This window comes from Aspergillus novofumigatus, assembly GCF_002847465.1.
Source record: "Aspergillus novofumigatus IBT 16806 chromosome Unknown P174scaffold_3, whole genome shotgun sequence".
Lineage (NCBI taxonomy): Eukaryota > Fungi > Ascomycota > Eurotiomycetes > Eurotiales > Aspergillaceae > Aspergillus > Aspergillus novofumigatus.
This window is the reverse complement of record NW_020194276.1, coordinates 790,072-816,690: the sequence shown is the minus strand read 5'-3', so window position 1 is coordinate 816,690 and position 26,619 is coordinate 790,072. Positions and strand designations below refer to the sequence as shown.

Sequence of the window (26,619 nt, the reverse complement as noted above, 5' to 3'; positions counted from 1 at the left end):
TAGGACCCGGATTGATAGCATGTTCCTCGGGGGCTGTATCCCTCTAACTGCAAGACAGTATAGCATGACTGACATGTTTCGCCTTGATTCTACTTCGTAGGGTTGTCGAAGCCCTTGGAGAAAACGAAAAGTAGCCCTCTTGTCTCAACCAGTATCAAGGGAGACTTCCTGGCTTAACCCTTCACAATCATTCTCTGACTAACATGGCGGCATAGATAAAACATCATTACACTTTGATCACCAAAACGTTCAGGGGTTAGCTCAATGGATACAGCTGTGCAATTATTCGTTTACTCTTAGTGATGTCAAGAAGACCAAGAAGGATAACCATAACCAGGTCGTACAATGGGGGGGTTCTTTATGATCCTGAGGCATCCATCGGACCGACTTAGGAATCTGTATCATTGTCTTGGGTACACTTGACTGCCATCAGTAAGGTATGATGCTAGGTAGTCCAATCCTCTGTATCGATTTTGGACCTATCGAGTCAAGCCTGAGACAGCAAAATGCCAAGAACTTTGCTCTCGCCAAGGCGTCCAAAGGTATTGGACCAAACCCAACCTTAGGTCCTCGCCCAAACAGGACAGGTGGATTGAAGTGAACATGAAGGGCGGAAGGAGGAGACATTGGATATCGAGGGCGAGGTCTTGAATGAGTGCTGGTCTTCCATAGTTAAATCGGCCCTGACACTCTCATGGTTCCCCTCGGGCGCTCCGTAATCATCCAATCGTCACATGGCCAATTCATGATGATGGAGGTAACAGCACTACGAAGTGTATCTGCCATGATCGCGCAAAGCAGCAAAGCTATCACAATGGGCCTCTAATTCAACCCGCTAGCCAATTCGGGGAAATTCCCTCAAATCATGTTTACGTTGCATCTCTCCTTCGGCTTATCCTGGGTTGTCTCAGTCACAGCGTCAGCCAACGGCTGAAAGCCAGAGCGGTTTCTCCCCTGCTGGTGGAAATCTACTTATACTCTTGGCATGCTTTTGGAGCCCTGTTACGCCCCTGTGGTTTGGCCCAAGAAGGCATAGCAACCGTTGAAACCCCAACAGTGCGTTTCGATGCATTGGTTTCGGACGGTGCAATGTGCATGCCCTAAAGACCACGAACATGCCGCTTGTCAGGATGCTGCATTGCCGAGCAAACAGCGTACCGCCGAGGTGCAGAGTACATGAATGTGCTGGATTGCTCGGAGCCTTTCGATGGACAGGAGCCGCTGCCCAGCTGTGAGTGAGCTCCCAAATAACATATGTTTGGGTTGAGTTGCTAATTTTCGCAAAAGGATGTGCGAAGGGAAGATCATCGACGATGGAGGAAAGAGAAACCCCCAGCTACCAAGGGGTCGTTCAACTAGAGAATGACATTAGCGCCTCGACTTTCGAGTCTAATGCATCTACCGAACGGTGAAAACTGCGGCGGACAGAACGTGGGCAGTTGGGCTGCTGCTGACCGACACCCTCAGTGTGAAAAATTTGGACTTTCTGGTTCTGACCTTGTCGGTCAGAGGTGAGGATGGCAAACCTCAACTCTGGAGCGACTATAATTGTGGTGACCAAGAATGGTACATCGAAAACGAATGTGTCAATGCAGGCACCTGGGGACAGTGGAAGGGTTTTCAGGTAAGGCAAAATCTACGAAGCATAGCTCTGAATAAAAATCTGATAGTGTATCCCCCTGCAGATTGCCAATTAGACTGCCATCACCTTCTCAGGAATCAAGGAGAGTTGCTGGTGTTGAAGACTGCTGGACGTCCAATCGGAATACTTTCTAATTTGACCTTCAGTTTCTTTTGAGTGGTGCAGGTCAGCATTTATGATTGATGTGTCCTACAGTTAGTCGACAGTGGTCTACTGCCTCAGACGTCAATTAACAGGATTACCATACATGAGAACGATGAAGGCGTTTCCATCACATAGGCTGGCGAAGAGAGCAATTGGTAGAGAGGCTTCGCCGTGGAATCGCAATTCAACATATATTACTGTGGGCAATTATTTTCACTGTCTTGAGTCATCAATTCGTGTGAACTGGCATCTTCAATACAGTTCACTTCTTCAGATTCTCATCAACTTGGACTATCAGGATCTATCCATATTGAAAGGATACCACTTTGTTCCCTTGTATTAAAAGCATATCTAATAATGCTAAGAGGTGAACGCACAGCAAGGCCTAATTATACACAATTGGGAAAGCGGTCTCCCATACCCCAGAAGTCATTATGCCCGTTCCCCTCACATGTGGCTGACGGGAAGACGGCCAAACATACTCCAAACTACTTCACCAAATGAAGTCGATGGCTGCTGCACGCATTCATCATAATGGTGTATTGTACTCAAAGTTGAGAGTAGGAGTGTTGCACGTCAGGAGAAAGACAACCGAAAAGTCACGGCGATGTAGGTCAATTACGAAGCAAACGAGGTCATGACAGCATAAGCGTTTCGGTTTGAGCCCCTTGAGAAGGAGATCTGGGCGAAGAAGTGATCTACTTTCTCTTGCTCGCCACCTTCGTGATAGCATGGCGAATTATCGTTCCGGCCTTTTCGATTTCCTTTCTCGTCAAGCCGATGGTGACACACACCTTGAGCGCTGGAGGAACAATTTGCTTCGGCTGAAAGTTATCATCCAGAGACTTGAGACGGCTGATAAGGACACCATTCGCAAGGCACTAGCAGAAAGTCAGTTCTCATAATCCCATGACCATTTGGAAGCGCTCAGATCCCAGATTGCATACCTCGTCAACCACATCCTGCAGTAAGAACTGCTGGTCTTCGGCAGTAAGTCTCTTCGCGGCCACCACCTCGGGTTTGAAAACAAGGATCATGACGGGATTCTCAGGAGCGCTGGTACAATACACCCAATCACTGCGAGGATCCAACTGTGCCCACATAGCTTTGGTATGTTCCCTGAGCTGCGATACTAGTTCAGGGCCGTTCTGAAGCAAGTTGATCGTTGCACTTGCTGTCGTCGATAGGAGGGCAGGCAATGCCGCTGAGAATGTATATGCGGCGGCAGAGATCCGTTGATGGTGGACAATTTCCTCAGAACCAGCACAGAAACCGCCTCCAGCGACGAGTGGGCCGGCCAGCGAGCCCACAATCATATCAACTTCTGCCGCATCGACGTTTTGGTGCTCAGTGACGCCTCGGCCGGTCCTTCCCAAGACGCCAAATGACCAAGTTTCGTCAAGGATGAGTCGGAATTTGTACTTGAGTTTCAGTTCAATCTTCCCTGTGTCAGACCGTGCCATATATTCTCAGAGCTGGGGGGAAGGGAAGAATCACGTACGATTTTGGGAAGATCGACCACGTCACCATACGATTCGAAAAGGCCCTCGGTGATGATGAACCTTCTCGTGAGGGGCTTTCTCGCTTGCTCTTTGGTGATCTTCGCAAGAACTCTTTCCAAGTCTTCCATATCATTATGCTCATACCACCGGACCATGCTGCGCGAAATCTGAATACCCTTCCGAATGGCGAAATTGACACCCTTGTCGGCAACAATAATATCTCCACGTTTCGAAAATGCTGGGATGACGCTCGATATGGTAGAGAATGCCTGGGAGTAGATGATGCAAGCCGCTGTGCCGAGATAGGCAGCAACATCTGCTTCGGTCTTCATGTGCACGTCTTGTGTGCCGTAAAATCCTCGGGGACCACAGGGGCCAACTCCATAATTGCGGAGCGTCTGGATTGCCTTTTCCTTGAGACCCTCGTTTGTATTAAAGTTATAGAAGTTGAAAGAACCAAGATTCATCACCGTGCGACCGTTGGACAGTTTGGACTTGGGCCCGATCGGACTGTAGGCCATCAAACATCAGCGTCGCAGTAACATTGAAATGAGATTAAGCATACCCAACAATCACCGTCCGCTTCTCGACCTCCATTTCCTCCAGAGCTGTGGGCTGTCCCACAAGAGGCTCCGGCGTCCATTCATCCACGAGGTCGTCAATCTCGTCCTCGGAAAGTTTGACGACTCCGGGTTTCGTTGAGTACTTTGGTGCGAGCAGATAGCGAACTGCGAATAGGAAAAGGAACAATTCGACGGCGGATCGGATCGGATCATTCTGATAGCTCGATTTCACGTACCGCAGGAAAATTGCAGATCCTGGTAGACGGTGAAATAGATTTGCGAGCTCATGGAGGTATTCCGAAAGAAGACGTTGGGTCTCCTGGATATCCATGGTGAACGGAAAGAACGCGGCCTTCGGGACGCAAGGCCAAAGTTTGAGCTTCAGGAAACGTAGATTGATGTAATCATTCACGTGCAGTTTCAGCGAGGAATAATAATACTGTCGGCAGACGAGGGACTATCTGGGGAAACGCAACGAAAAATGAGCCTTCGGTTTGGGATATCCAGAGCCAGGACAGGACGATCGGCGAAACACTGTTGCGCACGTGATGTGCCTAAAAGGGTTCTTTCTCAGGCAACGACGAGACAGATGACAAACACTACGAAGTATACTAACTAAAGTCCTATTTGCATCCAGATGCCGAGACCCGGGCAACTTATCTTGAAGTACTAGACTATAATATTTCTGTTGTTATCCTTCGCGATGATCACCACATGAGGCTGTCATTGTAACTCGCAATGTAATACGGAGTAGCGATGTCCTGGACCCCTGGAAAAGAACGATCTGAATGTCGTGTATACCATGCATGATGCCTAAGATCAGAGTACTAGGAACCTTGATAATGCAGTTTATGATGAATCCTCTGTATTTGATTTCAGGGCCCTCGAAAACAACTAGACAGTAAACAAATTGAACAGTGAAAAACAGCGACTTTATGCGGCTCAGCAGCGACTTCGAGGCGCTGGATACTTTATACAGCTCGTGTTCATGATGCCATTTCTGCAAAATATTTAAAAACAGGCAAAACAAAGAGAGTCGAGAATTAAAAAAAATACAGCGCTTTCTAGCTCGTTGCAGTGGCCACGCTCGAGGCGCTCTCGACTGGCTCAAAACCAGCGGGAATATTGTTGCCGGTGTATGTCACCATAGTGTCGTTATTGTCCTTGTCAAGAGGCTGGAGCAAGTTGAAGGGAAGATTGGGAGCTTTAACCAGTCCCATGGAGCGAACAACAAGTGGAGCAATGAGAAGGATAAGGAATAGAATGAGCATCGCGAAGTAGAGAATAGCGAAGCGGATGACTCTTCTCTTCCTGAGCTTCGATTGCTTCAGTGAGTAGATGGGAGGGCGGATTTGGCGACTAGAGCAGTGTTAGACAAGATGCGATCAAATATCGTGGCTAAGAGTGTTCCTTACCTTGGCCGCAGCCAGAAGAGCATGACCGAGTGGAATTTGTCAATGAATGGGACGCAGAGGGCGGGCAGCATAGCGAACAAGAGTATGTGACCCAAAATGAAGTCTGCAGAGAAGTATCCCAACTCCGTAATCTTGCACAGGAACTCACGGCCGGGTTGCGACATCGAGTGCCAACCCATGCTGTACCACTGGCCAGTCCACCATGCGATATTAGACTGGTCATGCTTGAACTCGCGGGTCAATGCAAGGGCAATGATGAGCTTGTAGATGAAACGCTGAATGGCTGCTGCTGCAATCATGCCAATGAGCATTCTCGGCCAGGACCAGGATTCAAGGAAGAACATGACTTCGAAGATGGCGAGCAACATGATGACGGCTATAGCGTGCGCAATGGCAGCGAGAACAGCACCGAATTTCTTGCAGCACATGCTGAAGATGGGCCCCATACAGCAGGCCATGCCAAAGAAAGCACCAGCAACACCTGCGTTGATGGCGATTGGTCCAGCGGCAACAATGGCGATTCGCAGGATGGCATCCATAGCGTCTTTCGGGTCAGCATATTTTCCGGTTCTGGAGTTGATGTAGAGATAGGGAACCAGCGTCACAGCAACAAGTACCAGGGGTGCAATAATCTCGCTGAAGAAAATATTGGTGATACGAGCCCTTGGAACATCGCCGGAGCCCTTTTCGGATGGCACACCCAGAAGCTTGCGCTTGTAACCAGTGATCCGAGTACGAGACAGACGACAGAATCCGATCCAAGAAGAAGCGTGCGAGCGGGAATTACCACGTGAAAGCCACCTGAGATAATCGCGGTAATCAATGAAGAAATCATTCCAGGCGAACTGGTGGGGGTTGAACAAGAACGGCGAGATGCAGAGGGCGAGCAGAGAAACCCAGAACCAAATGAGAGCCGCCGTCCAGACGGTTGACGTCGCGAACAGAAGCATAAGCAGCAAACGCGCGCCAGCGTAGATGGAGGGACCTGCAAAACGCGAGTATAAGACACCAAAGGGAATGCGGGCCGTGGCAAAACCACGACCAGTACCGATATATCGCGCACCGCCGAAAGAAAGGTTCTGGTGGACAGCGTTGGCATAGATCTGGCAGACAAACACCTCGAACATGAAGGAGACGGAACCGAAGTGTTTGGCTAGACGCATGGCCATCCGCCATACTCCCCTCTCCGTCAGTTCCTGGACAGCCAGTGGGACGAAAGAGATGAAGAAGACGATGAAGATCGAGATGATACAACGGTTGACCCAGTCGACGATCGGGGTGAGATTGGCACAGTAAGTGGGTCGAAGAGGATCCGTGATAGGCAAGTCAGGGTTGTAACGGCAAGTGATGGTCTCGTGCTTCAGAGCTCCCAGGTTGATTAGGACAATCATAAACATCTGCACCGACAACATGATGAACATGTTGTTAATGTGGAAGCCAGGGTGAGCATAGTAAAATGACAGGAAGCGGTCGAGAGGCAGTTGAGTGCCGAGATAGTAGTACTCTCTGGACAACATTTGTTCGCCCATACCCGTACCGATCTTGGTTGTGAAATTCAAAATGGAGCCAAAACCAAGATCACGACCTTTACCACATTGGTAGTACTCGCAGTGCTTGATGCGACCACCACGGATCATGGCATTCATACCGGCATAGATATCCTCGTTCAGATGCAGACCTTTTTGAGCTTTCGAGATACCGCCACGAGTTGTCATGAAGATGCCGTTCAGGAAATCGGGGTGACCATAGTGGAGCTTACCACCGATCTGAGCCAGCGTACGAGCGAAAAGGGTACCGAAAGTCTGTTCTTTCCCAGCCGCGACGTCACCGAGCACGCCGATATTCTCAGAGAAAATGTATTCACGGGCACCAAGAATGGCCACGGGGTTGGTGTTCGTAGAGGGAATGCCGGGCGTGTAGGGCGAGACGTTGTCAGTAGTCAATTCCTCGAACTCGGCGAGGACACTACGGATCTTGAGACATTCTTCGAGATAGTTGTCTTGATTGGCATCGATCACTTGGATATACTCGCCACGATAGAAGATGATTGAGTGATTCTGGTTGTCAGACTTGCCATCTCCTAGAATTGGGTTTCCAGAGAGCTGAATCCTAAACTTCGGCTTCCGCATACCGTTCTCCAACAGCTCGCAGTGTCCGTCAATAAGGGCAGAGTACAGACGGGGCTCTTCACCTTCATTGACGGGGGGTTCCTCGTCCAGGTAGGCGATTTGGAGATCCGGGTAAGCCCTGAGAAGGAACTCAGTATTCTCACGCTCTTCCTTATTGAACTTGGCATAGCGTTGCATAGATACGACGATTTTGAACTTGCGGCGCGCCATCCTCTCAAGCTCTCGTTCGAGCTTCTCGGAATTGCCACCAAACATCTGCACGACCTCTGGATTTTCGACCCGGTACAGGAGCTTGATCGCCCTGCTATAATTCATGAACCCCGAAACAGTGCGGTAGAGTGTCTGTGAACGCAATGAGGACCAAATACGAGTCCGAAGGGTGTACTCTGGAGCAGCGGACTTGAAACCAATGCAATAGAAAGGAAGGTCATCAATCTTGCTCTTGGCAACATCCTTCTCACTCTTCTCAGGTTCGCCATTGAACTGGGAGGTTTCATCGGCCAAAATCTTGGTGTCCTTGACGAAGCAGTCCCATTCGTGAGGATGAAGTTGTTTGAGGTATTCCAGCAGCGTCACACGAGAGTAAGGCTCATCCTCACGGATAATCTCACGCAGGGAGAGGAGGATCTTCTCGCTATAGTGGGGGATCAAAACGGTGAATGTAGGCATATTGTCCACAGGAAGGGGCTCGGGCATGGGGTAGAGAGTGATTGCGCAAAGAACGAAATCCGACGCTCAGCTTCACTACCAGGCGGGAAGAACTCAGTCTTGAAAGATTGATCCTCTTGAGACACAAAGAAAGTGGGCGCACGCAGGGTCCGTTTGCCTTCTTGCTCAGAAGGAACCTGGTGGTAGAGGAGCTTCTGGACATGGTCAATGGCCAGCAGATGTTCCCGGTACATTGAGATGATGATGGCATTCCAAACTTGAGAAATCAATACCTTAGGCTTGTACTTGATTTCCATGTCGGTGGTGGCGAGAACCTTTGAGTAAATACGCTTGGGCAGTCGGGAGAAGATGTTTCTCCAGGGCGACCAGATCGACACACCCAGGTAGAACGACCTTGCAACAGAGAAGACAGTGTTGCAAATAATGTACCAAAGATAACTATCCAAAAAGAAGAGTGTCAAATCCATGAAGAACATCAAGCCGAGAAGAATTTGGGGCTGTTTGTGGCACAGGACATTCCCAATGTATTTCACACCCGCACACTGATGTATCTGCATGGGTGAGAGAATTCGAATCGGGTCCTTGAAAGACAGGGTCAGGAAGAAGTACGATTCCGCCAATTTGGCCCCGAAAACGCAGACCCATAGGCCGTACGACATCCACATATCGTTGCCGTGCAGACGTGGGAAGCTTGCAGTGAATGTCTGGCTAGCCACGTACTGACGGCCATGCTTCTTGAGGTAACTGCCGAAAAGCCCACCGAGTGGCATGACAGAGAAGAAGACGAAAGTTGCCAGCGCGACGAAAAAGTGGACAATACCGACAATCAAAGGGATGGTTTTGCTGATGCCCATGCTCTTGCTGTAGGCGAAGACAAACACACCAGGAGCCAGATTGATGACGAAAACCAGGAGTAGAAACATCAGTCGCTTGGTGAGGTGCTGAGCACCTGCCCAGCGCCTAGGCACGTACATCCATTCGCAGATAGTAGCTGCAACCTGGATGAAAGAGACGAGGGCACCTCCGAAACCAACGGCGGACCAAATCCTATAACCGGGGGCTTATTGTTCACTTGCTGTTGATAATTGTCGGTGTAGAGCGATTGTGCGTTATAAGCAGTAAAGAACCAGAAAGCACCGAAATGGATGACCCAAATACGGTTGAAGTTGGTGATCAAGTGGAACCAAGATCGTGTTTCCTTGTAGGTCTTGAAGAAAGCCTTCTTCCAGACGACGTCCTTCAGCTTTGTCCACCGCTCAGCCGGTGGGATGTCAACCAGGCGCGTCTTGTCCTCGAAGACAATCCGTTCGATACCTTCTGGGTACCAGAAAAGCTGGTTCATATCGTCGTAACCAATGATCTGGTTATGATCGCGCTCACGACGTACGTATTTCCCATCCACGATTTCATAGCCCTGATCACGGCAATATTGGTAAAGAGGCGTGATGATCTCGTTAAGGTAGGTGAATTCTTCAACAGGCTCAACTCGGTTCTGACACTCGGGCGAATTGTAGTAGTCGTCGGCACATTTGAAGATGAAGCAAAGACACTCGGGTAGGAACCGGACCTGGTTGGCTTCACCCCAGCACAGCAAGAACAGTGCCAGTTGGCGAACTCTGTCATGCTGGGACATCTTGTTCATCCGAGTCTTCCATCTGTACTCGGCGGCTTCCAAGCTATTGTCACCCTCCAGGGCTTCCAAGGTCTCCTCAACGTTCTCCGGGTTCTGCTGGGCCGCTTTCTTGGCTGCTTTCCGTGCTTTCCTTGTCTTACGGTCGGCTTTTCCAAGCTTCATGTTGGCGAATCCCACGGCATCGTCCAAGTCCAGATGGGCAGCGAAATACCAACGTCGATAGTTGGCATTGTCACCTCCAATGTAGTCGGCGTGCAAGGAAAGAAGCGCCTGGTTGGGCGTCATCCGGGAAGCGCGCGAATCCAGCATCGTCATCAAGTGATCATACATGTTGCGCATGCTGTCTCGTTGGAATCCGAACTTATTCACTAGATCGAGGAAAATGTCTTCTATCTCCTCCTTGGAAACGGGGACCTGGCCGTCCGACGCCCACGCAGGATAAGGCTCTCGAGATCGCTGACCGGCGGGCAGAGCATTGCCGTAGTCCATGCCGTACACTGGGGTTGATGCTCCGGAGGACCTGTTGGCCCCATATGAGATCTGGGATGACGGGGGGCGGTACCCATACCCACGTCCACCATACTGGCTATCGGCGTAGCTGTTGTAACGTTCGTCACCGCGACCATAATAGTCCATGTCGGCCGCACGAGCGGTTTCAGACCTCATGGTGAAGTCACTGAATGTCTCCGAGTCTTCTTCTGAATCACCCCGGCGTCTTCCCCGATTATCGTAGCCCTGCTGGCCATTGCCCTGGTCGTAGTATTGGTCACCGTAGTAGTCATCGTGCGGCTGACCAGCATCGTAGTATCCTCCTTCATGCTGATTGTGGTTGCCGTCCGCGCCATAGTAGCCGCTATGACAGGTTAGTAAGTGACTGCAAACCTAAAGGGTGGAGACATACGATCTGTCGTAGTAGCCATCACCATAGTCATGGTCATAGTAAGCCTGTCCATGCTCATCTTGATAGTAGGTGTCACCATGTTCCTGATGGCCATAGCCATCATTGTAATGGCCTCCCCCTTGTTGATATCCCGACATGCTGGAATGAAACTGTTGACAGCTCTGTGGCGGACGGTAGAATCTTAGCTTCTGGTGTACTTTTGCAAAAGAGACGGCAGGTGCAACGGAACCTTACATCAAGGACTACCCATTAAATGATTAGAAGTTAAAAGACCAATCGTTCCACAATATCAGAGCATCGATCGACAACAGCGCAGCCGTCTCCAAGGGTTGAATCTTGAGTCGCAGTAAACCAGACGCGTCGTGACCTATATTGACAATTCACCAGTCCCAGACTGCCCAGCCGTTTCGTTGACGATGAAATGGTGGACTATTCTTCAACCCAAGCAATGAACCAGATGACCGTTATCGACAAAGGTGGTTAACGAGCGGATGTGGAAACCGAGAGGGAAGATAAGAAAAGCAGAAAAAAGAAAAAGTCGATGCTGAGGAAAAAGCGAAGTAATCTTTGCAGAATCAATACTGCAGATTTAGTCTCTGATGCAACAGCCCAGGCCGCAGAAAACGGGCTCCCTCTTCTTTCCTCAAACAAAAGCCGGAAAGAGGGAAGGGAGCGTTGGCCGAAGTTTGTTACCAGAAAACTTCTGCTTTCCTTCCTTTGACAATAACAATATTAAAGAGCGAACGGAAACGTCAAAACGAGAGTGGTCAGAACAGAAGGAAAATGACCAAGAGATGGACGAAGGTAGGGGAGGGAAGACTTGAGTTGGACAGTAGTGAGGAAAAGGAAAAAGATTGACCACCAACTCAGGGAAAATGCTGGCGCTACGGCAATTGTGGTTATTTTGGGATCTGGATCTGCCAACTTACGGGCAACAATCAAGCACATGAAGGTGTTACCTTCCTTTACTGCTATTTTGGCCCAAAGTGTACACAAATGTATGTATGGTAAGCACGAAATAGGTGGGGAAGGTACTAGACCGGTATGGTATGGTAACTTTAGCGATTGCGTTGGACATAATGCAGCCATTGCACCATGTTTAGAAAGGTCCACTGTTGTATGGTTACCTAAATCTGTATCAGGTACCATCCTGACCTAAATACAATAAATACGTCAACTTAGATGTGGCTCATCCCTTTATAATTTGGGAGAGGTTGGCAGAAATCAACCACTCAAGACCAGCCATCTTTCTCATAAAAGACCGGAGGGAGCCAAATTGCTTTGTACTGTCAGAATCTGTAAAGTTTTTATTCTGCGTCTATGTTTTCTTAATCCCACTACTTTTAATTCCCAAATAATAATGCGTTGGCCTTCCAAGTTTTAAAGCCACCAACATCAAGCAGGTTGAGATTCGAGTTTAGACAAGCTAAAGCGTAGTGGTGGATTCACAGTAGCAAATGACCAGCCACCGTGGACTCCGGAACCCATGGAAGCTGATGGCGCCGGGCGGCCCCTGAAACCAGACCCACTGCGTTCTTTGAGACGCAACAATGATAGGTACGTAATTATCCATGGGACCTAATACATGGTCCGTACCTACGTATTTTACAGAGTACGCAGGAACTAAATTACAGCAGCTTGTGGTGGACAGCTTGTTTGTGAACTTTTGGTATGCAGGGATGTGCATCGCCCATTCCTGTCAATGGGTCTTGGGGACTTCCGTTCAGCGCCAGCATATATCAGAGTGGCAACCTCATGAATGCGTCGCTATGCAGTTGCGGTTAGGACTTGAAGAAGAAAAAGCTTTGTTTATGATTATTAATGCTCTGATAGGTAGCTTATATCTGCATGGCTTGTATGAGACTCTTAGAAATCAATTACTTACCATGGATGGATTATGCTTTCAACTGTGAAACACTAACAATTTGTGCCCCAACAATCAAGCTCCAATTACTGCAAATATTGCAGGTACGAGTCTAAATGACAAGTCAGATTATTGTTATATTAATTGCTATCTATATGAAATACGTGCCTGCATTGAATTCTGTCAAGGTTCCGCCGCCCATCAAACCCATCACTCCGAAATCTATGGGGTATTTGCTCCATATTAAGATGCAAACTACAAACTACAAAGTCACATACGTAGTAACTTACGTATAGACTGCAGTAGGTAGTGCCTAATATAGGAGCTAGACACTTTCATAGCTGAATGCAGCCATGAATAATAGAATCAGTTTCGCCACTCTGAACTTTATGCTTGGTAGATTAGTTGGTCTATCTGCGAGGTATGGTCTGCAAATTATCCTTGGGTATCAGCCTTGCCTTGGCAGAATAAGCAAGATAACACTGTAACACCAAGTTTTAGGCCTAAAAAGTATCGTGCCGCAGAAATAAGTATCTGCCGATCTTAATGGTCCAGTGTCAGGACGGCGTCCTCCATTTAAAATCGACAAGGCATCACCAAATTCGCGGCCAGCTCTCTGGCGATCGAAAGGTATAAGTTCAGATATCCCAGGTTCGAAGCTCGAATGTTACACCCGCTGTTGGCTGACAGATTGATATCCTTGAAAGCACACCATTGACGACTTCTCCAATTTGGTAGCCCATCCAAGACCGTAGTAATGGTGTACAGAGGTACGAAGCACACAGAGCCTTAAGACCAGAATTATGATGCAATCGTACTGCCAGTAATCAGACATTATGCCCCTCATAGAACAAAACGATCCACCGTCAACTGAGCTACATTTTCTTTCGGCGACCCTACTGAGTACTGCTAATCAATTACCTTATCCACCGCGTTGTACTCTGTGCAGAGTAAGGACTTGATAATTCAGACCAAACTATCATAGCTTCTAGAATGTCGCCTTTTCTGTGTTCCGCCTCATTACCTTAGAAAGTGTCATGACTTTGAGGTATTAGATAGTACCGCTCGAAAATAGAACAGTCGAGATTTAACATGGTAGTTGAGCCAATCTTATTCATACTGCCAATTCAAACTAGTGCTTGGATTTTGAAATTAAAATCGGAGATAAGTTGACCCACACTGAGTACCCGTACAAAAGATTGTAATTCCACTCTATGGAGTACAGACTATGGCACTATTGGTTCAAGTTCTTTTAATGGTGGTCTAGACAAAGCCATCAATGTAATCATTCTTACCCTGATTTATTTGAGTACAATCGTGTCATCCTCCTTTTGATGCGACATTTTGTCTCCTGAACTTCATCACTTACAGTAAAGAGGAATTTACTATTGCTAGGTGCCTCCCCGCAGAGTATGATTGAGCGGAAAATATGTTTCCAAATATATCACAATCCCCAATTGGATGATTATCGTTTGGTATCCTGATCCCGGTTTCTGACATCCATGGAACCGATTACTGAGCATTGACGTTAATTACAGTACCACCATCCTTCTCCCCTCATGTCCAGTACTCTCGTCCGTGTAGGTGTGTTGAACAAATTCCTTAACTACAGGATGTACGTAGGACACAGATCTCACAAGGTTTGTCAGACAAAGTACTTTGTAGGTGGGTTAGGCATACAGATTACCTACAGCGCTGGTTGGTAGATAAGGTAAGTGTGCATGACACATTATCTGTCACTCAGGCAAATGAAGCATGCAAGATCCAGGTATCTAATTCTGTATTAGACACAGCTCCGCCAATCGGCGGCCACAGTCCACAAATACCCTGTGGCGACGGAAGGGGAGCCAGGAGCTGTCGAACAAAAGGTCAGTCAGATTATCCACTCAACAATTGCAGTGCTCTCCTTGCAGGATAGTGTGCATTATCACCATCTCATCTACTCAAAAAGGACCAGACGTCCTCGCCGATTTTTGATGAATTTCCATTTCAAAGACACCATCTCGAAGATTCTTTCATCCGCAGGTGGATATTAGGCTGCGGAAGTTTTTAGAACTTGAGGACTTTTAGTCTAGTCCGTACGCCAGGTAATTACACCTCCGCTGTGGCTCAATTAGGCCGTTTCAGTATCCTGGCGTAGTGTGTACCTTTTGGGCCAATCTTCAATGTTCAAAATTAAAGTGGCTGTGAGCTATGGATTGCGAGATTGGCATGGTGGGGCAGGAGCTAGTAATACACTCAAGGCCAATAAAATACTACGTCCCACTTGGGGCCAACAGTGGCAAGTCAATTAAACGGCTGTGATTGAATGGTCAAACGTGGACCAGAAAAGGAGGTTTCACCTTCAACTCTCAACATTCAGCTCTCATCGGGGATTCGTGGTCCGCAAAGGCCTGCCCCTCATCACTGACATTATTTGATGCTTTCGGAATACAATCGAGTTTACACAAATACACTGTCAACTTGACAAGCGGCCGGCGTCTTTAGCTGTTTATTAATTGACTTGTGATTGCCTTTAGTGCGCTGAGTAGGCCAGTCCCAATATGTTCAAGGCTCGAGCTAGGCCTGACACAAGGCGTGTGTGGCGATATAAGCTTATAATGGTTCCTTTATGTCGATTGGCAAGTTTATGTATCACAGCAGGTGGAATTCTGCTAAAGGATAAGCTTAAGAGCAGAGAACAGCGGCTTTGGCAGGTGTGGGAATGAGATTTCGAATCTATCGCAATTGTGATATACTTAGGTTTGGCCTTGCTTCTTGACGAAGTTCTACACGGCCTCCTCATACTGTTGGATATCCACTGTTGGATGCTTACGTAGGTTAAGTACTGCGTACCACAGAGATTTCCGAGATCCTAGGGTTTACAAAGGGTTGCGAGGCGGCCAACCTTGCTTCACATTTCTGACCCAATAAGTAGCAGACCCTACTAAACGTGCTCGTCCGGCCATGTAAGCTCTCTGGATCAGAATTTCACATGATGTGTTCTATCACCATTTAAACATCAAAGACCAGGACTCTGCTCACTAAATTCCACAACTATATACAATGATCATGTCACAGCCACATCACTTTTCAGTTATGATTCCCCAGAACAGAGGTAGTCAACATGGGTACTTTGCCCAACACGAAAACAACACCTTGATGGACCATGCCAGGTATACTCCGTACCGAACTAAGCTCCTCCAAGTATACATGGCCCCTACTCTGATAGTCGAGTGGCTTGCATGGCACTCAGCTGGAAGACATGCTCAAAGAGAAGCAGAATCCTTTTTTACATAGGGTCTCGCCATCCAAAAGGCTGTGGTTAACTCGGACATGTTCTTTCTTTATTTTCTTCTCAAGTGGGCCGCGCAGCTGCTGCTTGATGATGTTTGGGTATTGAGAGAACAATAAGGGGTATATGACGTTAGCTTTGAAGCATTTTCTAGGTAATTAGTACCGAGTACCGACAACTTGTCTAGAGAATAATGATAAAACTCGATTGCGCACGAACTCGACTCGGTCAATCTTCAGGAATATGAGATATAGATTGTAGACCTGGAAACTTGCTACGCGGACATGGCCTTGTGGCCGAGTGGCTTGGGTATAGCATTCGCCCACTCTCTGCACAGATTTTTTCTTTCCCCCATGCAACGTGCCAGGGGTTCCAATCTGAACGGCGGAAGAGCATACACACGTCCAGGGCTGTCGCTAGGTAGACATGGCACCTACTTCATAGAGGCAGTTCTGCTCCTTCCTCCTGAACAAACTCTAAAAAGGGAAGGTACCAACTTACGCTCAGTACACGGCGCATACACTCACTTTCCAGCCAACACATTGCTGATTGACGGTTTGAATAAGCTTTTATTGTTGTCCCTCTTTTATCTGACTCCAGTGGCTTCGGACCCCTGATCGTCTGAGGTGCGGACCTGCATTGCGTGTTCCGGATGCCCTCTGATATCGACATCTCCCGCGCCAAGGGCACCACCATCTGCTTCGGAGCAAATAACAGCCCGCGGGACGGGAAGATCACCGATTATCGCCTGTGATCAACAGTGGATAACATGAATATCACCCCATGCAGGATGCCCTGGGGTCCAGCAGAGCGGGATGATGGTGGGCCTTTGCGTTCTCTCCTCGACTCCCTGAGGCCTTTCGAGTAGGGTCCGCCTGTCGCATAGAAGAGGACGAATTTCCAGGGCTCAAGTGGCTCACCTTGTCTTTCTGTCGTGCGTACATCCGTCCGTGAGAGTGTCGTTTGTCTTTGGCTTGTGTGCTTGTTCTTTCTTTTCTTCATCTTCTTAATACCACTGTCGTTCTTTGAAATCTTCTTCGAGCTTTCCCATCTACAATCGTTTGCTCATTCGGTCGACTTAAGTCCTTCGTTTTCAAAATTTCTTCCTAACTGAATCCCGCTTTAGGGCTACCATTCTTTCGTTCACGACACTCGGCCAGACTCTGACTCTGAGTATTCCGTGACCTAGATCCAGTCTCCTTCCTTGAAGCATCAACATGAGGTTCAGCAGCATCCTGGCAGGTGCTATACTGTTTGCCAGCAGTGCTAGCGCTGTAGATGTAGACCCTATCGTCATCAAGGGGTCCAAATTCTTCTACAAGAGCAATGACACCCAGTTCTATATCCGAGGCGTTGCCTACCAGCAGGACTATTCCGGCGGCCAGTCCTCGAACAGCTTCAAGGATCCTCTGGCCGATGCCGATGCTTGTAAGCGGGACGTTCCATACCTCGAGAAGCTTGGTACCAACACAATTCGTGTATATGCCGTCGACCCGACCGCGGACCATACGACATGCATGGACCTTCTCAGCCAGGCCGGTATCTATGTGATTGCGGACCTCTCATCCCCGGGTGAATCTATTATACGTAACAACCCAAAGTGGGACAGCGACCTCTTTAACCGGTACGTCACTGTGGTGGACGCTCTGGCCAAATATACCAACGTCATCGGGTTCTTTGCTGGAAACGAAGTATCAAATACGAAGCAGACAACGGATGCTAGTGCTTTCGTCAAAGCTGCAGTGAGAGACATGAAGGCATACATCAAAGCAAAGAACTACCGACCAATGGGAGTGGGCTATGCTACTAATGACGATTCGTCAATCCGTGAGAAGATGGCCGACTATTTCAACTGCGATAATGCGGAGGAGAGCATTGATTTCTGGGGCTACAACATCTACTCCTGGTGTGGAGATTCTAACTACGAGGAGTCCGGTTACTCGACTCGTACTGATGAGTTCCGCGACTACTCGGTCCCTGTTTTCTTTGCTGAGTATGGTTGCAATGCTGTTGAGCCTCGCAAGTTCACTGAAGTCTCCGCGCTCTATGGGCCGAAGATGGCTGATGTCTGGTCCGGTGGTATTGTTTATATGTACTTCCAGGAGGCCAACAACTACGGTATGTGTTTGGTGGTTCTATCTGTCCTGCGTTCCGCGACTAACGATCCGCAGGGTTGGTTAGCATTGATGGCGACAAGGTAAGCACTAGAGCCGACTATAGCTATCTTTCCCAGCAGCTGGCTAGTGCTACTCCCTCTGGGACCAAGAAGAGCGAATACACTCCAACAAACAGTGCTCTTCAGTCATGCCCGCCGGTCAACGGCGATTGGCTTGCAACTGCGAGTCCCCTTCCACCCTCGCCAAACGGCGACCTTTGCTCGTGCATGGAGGACAGCTTAAGCTGCGCATTGAAGGACACTGTATCGGACGATCAGGTCGAGAAGCTCTTTGGGACCGTCTGCGGCTATGAGGTCTGCGAAGGAGTGACTAGCAACGCAACCACCGGCAAGTATGGCGCGTACAGTGTCTGCAGTCCCAAGCAGCAGCTGTCTTATGCTATGAATCTCTACTACGAGCAACAGTCCGCCAAGGGCAAGGCCCAGTCTGCTTGTGATTTCAACGGTGCTGCATCCACTCGGACTTCCAGCAGTCCCAGCGGCACTTGCTCTGAGCTTTTGAAGGAGGCTGGCAATTCCGGCACAGGCACTGTAACTAGCTCCCCGACTGGGGTTGCGGGTGCGGCCGCGGTTGGCTCCTCTGATAGTGCATCGGCGTCGACCTCTGAGGCTGCTGCATACATGAATGCTCCGGGGAGAGTCACAGTTGGTATCGGACAGCTCGGTTTGTATGTGGTTACTGCCATTGCTGCCGGGGCTGGTATGGTTCTACTGTAGATTTTCGGCTCTGTACATTAGCGGCGCGCGGTCTCTAGTCCCGGCATTGTGTGAACAGAGTATCTGTCATGGTTTCCTTGTGGTTGCCGCTATAATGTCCATGCTGTGAATCCGGCCGGGAGTGAGAGGTTCTGGCCATGTCCAAAAACATGTATCCCTAGTAGGTGTACGGCGTTCATATACTCCGTATGAGTTCTACTTGATATATTGGGTCACGAGTCCTTCCATGAGTTGACTGTATGGTAGATTGTAGAATTTCTCCGGGGATTATGGTCTTGTTGGGCGAGTTTCTAGAATTTCGAGTTGTCGGAGATCATGACATAAATATATCACGGATGCGAGCATAATCAGAGACAAACCATAAGTGCCGTCCCAGCTGTGTTCAGTACCTACCCTTGTCTTAGATGTTGGTAAGTCACTCATAGGTAGATCCGGTAAACAAGTAATTAGCAGCAGCCGCGACGAACACATAAGGGAGAAACCGAAGACCCTTCTTCTATCATAGGAGGGCTTTTGAGAACTGGTAGCTTGCTGGTTCACTAAATTGTTTAGCTGAGGCTCTTCAACAATCAGGCCCGGGTGGTCTAGTGGTATGATTCTCGCTTAGGGATTAACCCAAGCATATCTGCGAGAGGTCCCGCGTTCGATCCGCGGCTCGGGCCCTGACCCTTCTTTTTCTTTTTGTGGTTGTAGATTTCCCTACTACCATGGTACGTACGAAGGTCTGTTTATTTTTATACATAATACATACTACAGAAATGGGTGGACGGATAGGCAACCCCCCAGTTGAAAGCAAGTAAACGCACACATCCTGTGGACTGTACCATAATGCCGGCTGTCGAGATATATCACGTCCGTCCTGCATGATCTCAGCAGCCCGAGTCACCTGGATGCGGTTGCCATGTCAACCACCCAACTTCCAACTTTATACTCGGATTATCAACATGGGACCATCTTCCCAGCAAACGAATGTATTTACATTATCCTCGTCCACAACCAAGAAAGCAAAGTGATAGAAGACCTTTATCGTCTTCGTTGCCCTACTTCTCTTTCGCAGTCACAGTCAGAGACGCGGGACAAGCTGCACAACAACCAGAGGGAAGCCGCAGCACGGGCAGCGAATCATGGCAAGACTCAACGCAACGCCGGCGAAGCAGACAACTGCTCGGAAATTGACAAATTTATCCGAGAAGGAACCACATACTTCCGTTCGACGCATATTCAAAGATTGGTCACCAACAACAGAGGCAGAAGAAGACAGGGAGGAAGAATGGAGGATAGCAACCGATGCATGGGCCAAAGACAGATCTTATGGATTTGGAGGAAGACCACCGCTGGGAAGAAATCTATCACAACGGGAAAAGAAGGCGACTTTGGCCACGAACTTCAACATACTTCCCGATAGTGACGGGTCGAGCGACGTGGACCAGGACTATAGATCCTCCACGAGCTCTGCACCCAAGGAGGCAATCAAGACAACAGTCCCGCTGAAGCAAGCACATGTCAACTCACTCCTGCTCCCACTCTCGCAACAACCACGAAACCGACCAACTCAAAAACTGGAAACATATGACTATGCGAAGGAGAACGACCCCATCGACGGGGAGGAAGAGGAAAATGCACCGACAATATCCAGGCACTCATCAAATGCCTCTTCGCGGTATTCGCCAACAAGGAGGAATGCCCGCCAGGATATGGAAGAGGAGGAGGGAAACTTCAGATTTCTGAGTTATCGCCAGTCGCAAGAGTCTAATTCAGAAGACGAAACCGGAGACAACAGCTTTAGTTCCCTGGATGATTTCATAGTCAGTGACAACGAAGAGCTGAGTTATCATGAGGCATCTGCAGACGAACTAGAGAAGGAAGAGATCCCGAAAAGCATTTCTCCCCCAAGACCAAGGCGAAGGTTGTTAAGGGGTAGACGACCAAACCCTGAAGTAGAGCTCAGGGAGGCTTTGATGAACCCTTCATACAAAGATGACCTCTGCTTAGAACCATCTCTGCCACCTAGGATGACGATACCATCCTCCCAGCTGAAACCAAAACCCGAGAAATCACATGTGAAAAATTCCAAAATGACCAAAGACGTGAAAATGCTGAACCTGGAGGACTCTGATACTGGCTCCCAGCTTCAAAGAGACAGGTGAGTGGGTTTCAGGCGATCCTTAAGCCATTATAACACTTCATTATCTGTTGCACGCTGCTGATATCCGACAAGCACTGCAGCACATACTGATTCATCCACAAAGAAATCAGAGCCTTCTCTGGCTGTTCTAGAAACACCACCTCCTAGTCCCTCCAAAAGCCTTCTTCGGTCACCAACGAAGGGCAGGATCTGCATACCGCCAACCCGTTATCGCGAGAGCGTTGATGCTTTCTGGAGGCAAGACGCCACCAATGACTGGATCGACCAACATTCGCCGCAGAAAGAAGAGAAGAAATTAGAGCAGTATCTACGAGAATTTGAGGAGTCAGATGGTGATACCAACTCCGAAAACATGCGAAGACCTCGTGAAAGGCATAGAGAGCCCAAAACTCCAAGCAAGACGGCGTTGAAGAGAGCGGAGACAGAGAAGAAGAAAGCTGCTCTAGCACGCAAGAAGTCGTTTGACAACAAGAAGGCGCAAATCGCAGATGAATTTCTCAAGGTTCTAGATGAGGCCGTTTCTGGAGGCCAAATCCAAAAGCTCGCAGAAGAAACAGGCGGTGTACGGATAATTTGGAGCAAAAACCTGCTAACTACCGCCGGACGTGCTAACTGGAAACGCGAGAAGATTGGAAAAGAGTCTCGAACATCAGAAGGCGGATCTGAACCATCAACGTTGATCAAGCAGCATGCTACGATTGAGCTAGCAGAGCGCATCATTGATAGCGAGGATCGACTGATCAACACAGTGGCACATGAGTACTGCCATCTGGCGAACTACATGATTTCAAACATTCACAACAAACCCCATGGGGCAAGCTTTAAGCTTTGGGGCCGCAAATGCCAAGGAGCCCTGAAAGATCACCCTGTGTACGGCGGAAGAGTCGAGGTGACGACGAAGCACAGCTACCAGATCGATTACAAATATGTCTGGAGCTGCGTTGACTGTGGTCAGAACTATGGTCGTCATTCCAAGAGCATTGACACTGCCAAATCTCGCTGCGGCGCATGCAAAGGCCTTTTGCAGCAGATCAAGCCGAAGCCGAGAAACGTCTCACCCAGGAAGAAGCAACCGACTCCTCCGTCAGAGCGGTGCGAAAAGAAATCAGTGGAGGATATGGCGAAAGTGTTTGGCGAAGTCAGTTTGTACAGTTAGAAAGCGGAGGAGGAGGTTTGACCGGCCTGCCGTCTGTCCCTTTGGAAACATTTGTCTCTCCTTCAAAGTTACAGGATCTAGTCATTTCTCCGACATATACAGCGCTCCTTATGATGACCTGATGAAATTATCCCATATCTACTGACGATCTGGATATCATCCTTCTTCCCACCTCCACGAATCCACCTAACAATTCTTGGAAACCGGTAATAGCAAGCAACCTTATTTGATGGTGGTAATGTAGATAGAGGCAGCATTTGACATTGTACATGGAAAACATCATCCTCGATTTCTCAAACATTGTTTATATGTTTCATTTTTGCAGATACCGATTCATAGATTCATCCGCATTTTGGCCAAAGTTGTCCACCCTGTTTTGTTTCTGATCGATTATCTCCGCCATACTTTGCCCAATATCATCATCCATTCACCCAGAGAACTCGCAACTCCATTCTTACCAGAATGTTACCTGACATATCTTATGGGTGCTAGTGTCACCATGACACCCTGGATTTCTTTGCCAGGCCCTAATGCCAAGTCACGTAGTCCTCCTTTGGCAAAACCGATATATTGCTCCTTTTATAGACCATTGAGCAGATGCGACGCGGACGCCGACTGTTAGTTGCGTGATGCGGCCTCTCAAGATGTTCGCACGTCTCGTATCAAATCACAGCGATTCTCTAAACGGGCATGCATCTTTGTCTCGAATCAATTTAATGTCCGGAAGACATCATCGATGTCCACATTCACCTCCCTGAGGTCAGATAGGATGCACTGGGATACAACTAGGACCAGCGAAGCTCGTACATCCAGCACAAGATCTGGGAAGACTCAGTATCGGCTTATTGAAGACGTCGAAGACCTGGATAGATGCCGCCCCGGGGGTACCATCCTCTACAAATCGAGGACGAGCCGGATTGTGGTCGCTACCGGCTGGTTCACAAGCTTGCGAATGGAGGATACTAGAGCATATGGCTAGCTCGTGATCTACGAAGGGCCAGATATGTGGCGGTGAAGGTCATTATAGCTGATAGCAGTGGTTGCTCTCCTGTGGCTAGCTTTTTACATTCTCTTGGAAACTCGCCATCCAGACCGGGGAGAGAGATTTTCCCACCCTCATCGACGAATTCTGGATCGCTGGTACCAACGGGAAGCACACATGTATCAAGGCTGAGTCTTGAGCCAGCTTTAAGAAAAGGGAAAGATCCGCTCGTGAATTAATTATATTGATATTCTATAACCATTCTTGGTGTGGGCTAGTTGTGCTAGTAAGGGGGTTCCTGAAGCAATAAATCAAAGAGTGTGACACCAGGTTTCCAGACTGTAAGCGCTTCCCTAGCTCTTCTGCAACCAAAGACCAGTCCTAAGCAAACAATCCCCAGTCCCTAATCTCCAAAGTCTGCACCAACCGATCAATAGCCTCAGTAGCCACCTCCTCCTCCTTCGACAAACCCCTCGGATCCCCAGACAAATCAAACTCATCATGCGGCACATTAAAGAAAACGAGCAGATCTGACTCCTGCGCTTCCAACCGCACAAGCAGATAATGCACCGTCACACGCGACGTCTGCGGCCCGTCCGCACTAGATCCCGCCGCCGCACCCCCAACCGAAACAGGAATCCTCCCCGTATTGGTATCCCTCCGCTGCCGCTTAGGCGTCGTCATCTGCACGACGCCTTTGTACGCATGCGCACGCGCAGAGGCAGGGATCTTGGCTGGAGTTACGGCTGTCGCGGGGATGATCACCTGCAGGGTGTCGTCTTCGTCGCACAGGTCGCGCAGGTGGTACATGACGGCTGCTTTGTCGATTGTCTCGTGGGTGGCGGGGATGCCGCCGCGAACGGCGGCCTGCGTGTCTAGCGTTGATAAGGCCTGCTCTTGTGTGACGCGCTGGTTGACTTCGACGATGAAGCTGGAGAGGGTGGAGGGGGAGAGGAAGAGTTCTTGGTGGTCTGGGATTTCGCGGAGGGAGCTGTTTCCAGAAAATGTTAGCTTGGGCGTCTTCTGAAGAGCAGGAATGTGTGGTATACTAACCTTCCGTCTACCCAGCCTTCGGGGATGATGCCCTGAATCGCGCCGCCGTAGAAGGGCTGCTCAGTAAAGGTAGCCATATCGTCTTGTTGCACGTAATTATTTTCTTTCTTCAACGCGGGGAAGCTGTTGGAGATTGTCGACGATCACGGACAACGCAATATCCAAAGGGCGAGCGAAAGGTGATCTGGGTGAGCTGAGTTAGCCAAGGTAAGTGTATGCGAAGCAGCCTCAGAGCTATTTATCATCCCATTTCTCAGAGTATCTATTGTCTCGATGCTGTTGACTGCGGTCGACGGTATTCCGCCGCAGAAATGACGTCCGCCTTCGGTCGTGCCTGGAGGGGTTCCCGTTCGTCTGATTGGTCGGATTTGACTTCTATGAGTGCTTAATTAGAGAATCAATGTTTACATTTGCTCTGGAGCACAGTATCCCTGAGGCAAAGTTGGAGCCTACATGTCGTAGATAGATACCTACTTTACTATTTGCGCAAGACCAACTGTAGAAAGACGGTTGTCGGTCCTCCGGCGGCTGCCTGCAAGCAAGCGGATTGCTCAACGCTAAAAGGTACCTCTCTACAAGATAGAAGCAAAGTGCACGGATAACCCATACAAATATCATTGGTCTCACAGGTCTAACAGCTCTTCACTGAATTCATCCAATGCGATAAACCTAAATTGCTTCCCCCACTTCGCGCGAAATTCCTTTCGACGATAGGCGAAGCTCGTCACTTTCGAGAAACTCACAAGCTCGACGTTCCATCCTCGCTGCAGTGCTCGCTCCACCATCTTCATGAAGCCACCTGAATACTCAGCTTCCGCTGCGTCTCCTGTGGCTAGGACAATAGTCGCCGGTTCATCGCTATCCACCAGACTCTCTAGGATCTTCAGGTGCAGAATTTCGTCCACTCCCTGTTCAACCCATCGCTCCTCTGGCGCATCGTTCGTTTCAGAACCGCTGCCTCCTTCCTGAGAGCTGACTCGGGGATTCTTCCGATACTTCAACTGACGACGAGTCACATGTCTCACCTTGTGAACTCGATCCAATATGTTGGCCTCGTAGCCCAGCTTTTGACTTTCGTCAATGGCTGCAAATCGATCAGAGCCAACCAAGACTCTCTTGGCAGCGGGGCGGCCACGCTCGAGAATCAAAGAGAAGTTCTGAAACGAGAGGGGTAGACGCCGAATGCGAGTCTTCACAGGTATATTGCGAGCTAGCTTCACAGAGTCATGAAAGCCAACCATAATCTGTCATATGCGAAGTTAGTCATGATCATGGAAATGATGGCGTACCGAATACTCACGTTGGACATATCCACAAAGACATGGATGGGACGAGAGGCCTGATCGTTCGATTTAGTGCTTGGAGACCGGCCAACTTGAGCCACGGCTTCCGCGTACTCAGGAAATTTCTTCAGAAGTTTGGTAAGGAGACCAACTCTTCGATCTGCTGCCGACTTATACGAAATGGGCTGCACACGAATAGGACCAGTAGGCAAGCTCTTGATAGTTTCAGCTGTCAGGGACCCTTCCAGCTCATCAAAAGAGGATAACGGAGTGTCGCACGGCTCAGCATTGGACGCCGGTGTGCAGACTTGAGGGAGGATGAAGGACACGGCACCCCGTTTTTTCAACAAGGGTGGGTCAAAGACACTGAAGTTGCCATCGGACTCTGCTTCCGCACTACTCTCCGACGAGCTGACATCCGAAAATTTCGATTGAGGGTTCTGACAAGCTGTGCTGTTTTCTGCTACAGCTTTCTTTTTGGGGAGTTGAGCTTCATAGGCATTTGAACTAAGGATCGGCCGAAGGGCCGAACGAGACGTCTGTTCGATAGTATGCTCGGCAGATTTTGCATTGGCTATAGGTCTCTTGAGGATCTGAATCGGCTTGCATTTCTGAGGCTGTTCAGCACAAGTAGCCCTAGGAGGTTGAGACTGTTCTGTGTTCACGCCTGGTGAACTACCACGGCCAAGGAGATCCCAGAGAGGGCCGAAATCACCTAGCCTCGGATAGCTAGCGCTCGAATCGTTGGCAGTTTTCTCAGTGTCGTCTTTCTCGAAGGTAGCAGACAAGTTGGTGTGGCCAACTAGATGGGATTGCTCACGCCCGTTGTACGCAGGCGAACGTAGCAGATTCAACACCGGAGTGAAGTCCCAATTCGAAGCCCTCTCAACAGATGATGGCATTGACAAGTAACGCGATGGTTTGTGTTGATATGTATGCTTAAGAGTTGTGGAAGTGTCAAGGCGCTTCTCAGATAATGCGGGGTTTCGTAAGGATCACAAAGAATGGTAAACTAAACTGGAGCGATAATACGATAAAATGACTAGAGATGACAATATGATAACAAAGAACAAGATGTAAAGGTAGAGCAGATCAACATGATTGTCGGTACAATCGCACAAGACAACGTGGTTGCCAGAAGCATTGAATGAAACGTAGATGATAGAGGAAGGCAGATCGGGCATACACCATGACCCTTGCAGATGACTCGATGGGTGGCGATTATTCTGTCGATTCCCACCGCCTTCTCTCTCCTCTAAATCAAAAACTCATTTCCATTAACGGTATAGCCTTCCCGGTGGCCGCAATGACAGATAATCCGACACAAACATTGCTGCAACCCTGCCAAGAATATTGCTAACCACATGTGG

General features: G+C 48.9%; 6 protein-coding genes and 1 non-coding gene across 7 annotated transcripts; 3 read left to right on the top strand and 4 right to left on the bottom strand.

Moving 5' to 3' along the window:
* Positions 1-2,093: 2,093 nt before the first annotated feature.
* lcbA (serine C-palmitoyltransferase subunit lcbA) lies at positions 2,094-4,337 on the bottom strand. The gene is made up of 4 exons (XM_024826886.1): positions 3,854-4,337; positions 3,288-3,798; positions 2,734-3,225; positions 2,094-2,667 (listed from the first exon to the last, which is right to left on the bottom strand). Exons 1-4 carry the CDS (start codon positions 4,180-4,182, stop codon positions 2,485-2,487), a joined length of 1,515 nt encoding a protein of 504 aa, XP_024683670.1. The 5' UTR covers positions 4,183-4,337; the 3' UTR covers positions 2,094-2,484.
* A 578-nt stretch (positions 4,338-4,915) lies between these two features.
* Positions 4,916-10,735, bottom strand: P174DRAFT_458667 (1,3-beta-glucan synthase; the record flags this gene model as incomplete). The annotated part of the gene is made up of 6 exons (XM_024829694.1): positions 4,916-5,210; positions 5,267-8,029; positions 8,074-9,085; positions 9,106-9,424; positions 9,452-10,550; positions 10,599-10,735. 6 exons carry the CDS (start codon positions 10,733-10,735, stop codon positions 4,916-4,918), a joined length of 5,625 nt encoding a protein of 1,874 aa, XP_024683669.1.
* Positions 10,736-16,953: 6,218 nt separating this feature from the next.
* P174DRAFT_366544 (glycoside hydrolase family 72 protein) lies at positions 16,954-18,629 on the top strand (the record flags this gene model as incomplete). Its single annotated transcript, XM_024822118.1, has 2 exons — positions 16,954-17,854; positions 17,908-18,629. The coding sequence occupies 2 exons, from the start codon at positions 16,954-16,956 to the stop codon at positions 18,627-18,629; spliced, it is 1,623 nt and encodes a 540-aa protein (XP_024683668.1).
* Positions 18,630-19,202: 573 nt separating this feature from the next.
* P174DRAFT_t77 lies at positions 19,203-19,291 on the top strand. Its single transcript has one exon. It is a non-coding gene; the product is annotated as a tRNA-Pro (tRNA).
* A 38-nt stretch (positions 19,292-19,329) lies between these two features.
* P174DRAFT_449585 (SprT family zinc-dependent metalloprotease) lies at positions 19,330-22,910 on the top strand (the record flags this gene model as incomplete). The annotated part of the gene is made up of 3 exons (XM_024828857.1): positions 19,330-20,772; positions 20,848-21,913; positions 22,554-22,910. The coding sequence occupies exons 1-3, from the start codon at positions 19,754-19,756 to the stop codon at positions 22,908-22,910; spliced, it is 2,442 nt and encodes an 813-aa protein (XP_024683667.1). The 5' UTR covers positions 19,330-19,753.
* Positions 22,911-23,138: 228 nt separating this feature from the next.
* On the bottom strand, positions 23,139-24,411 carry mog1 (Ran GTPase-binding protein MOG1). Its single transcript, XM_024826885.1, has 2 exons — positions 23,967-24,411; positions 23,139-23,904 (listed from the first exon to the last, which is right to left on the bottom strand). Exons 1-2 carry the CDS (start codon positions 24,041-24,043, stop codon positions 23,295-23,297), a joined length of 687 nt encoding a protein of 228 aa, XP_024683666.1. The 5' UTR covers positions 24,044-24,411; the 3' UTR covers positions 23,139-23,294.
* Positions 24,412-24,567: 156 nt separating this feature from the next.
* P174DRAFT_510932 (NYN domain-containing protein) lies at positions 24,568-26,407 on the bottom strand. The gene is made up of 2 exons (XM_024831732.1): positions 25,267-26,407; positions 24,568-25,210 (listed from the first exon to the last, which is right to left on the bottom strand). Exons 1-2 carry the CDS (start codon positions 26,149-26,151, stop codon positions 24,590-24,592), a joined length of 1,506 nt encoding a protein of 501 aa, XP_024683665.1. The 5' UTR covers positions 26,152-26,407; the 3' UTR covers positions 24,568-24,589.
* Positions 26,408-26,619: the final 212 nt, after the last annotated feature.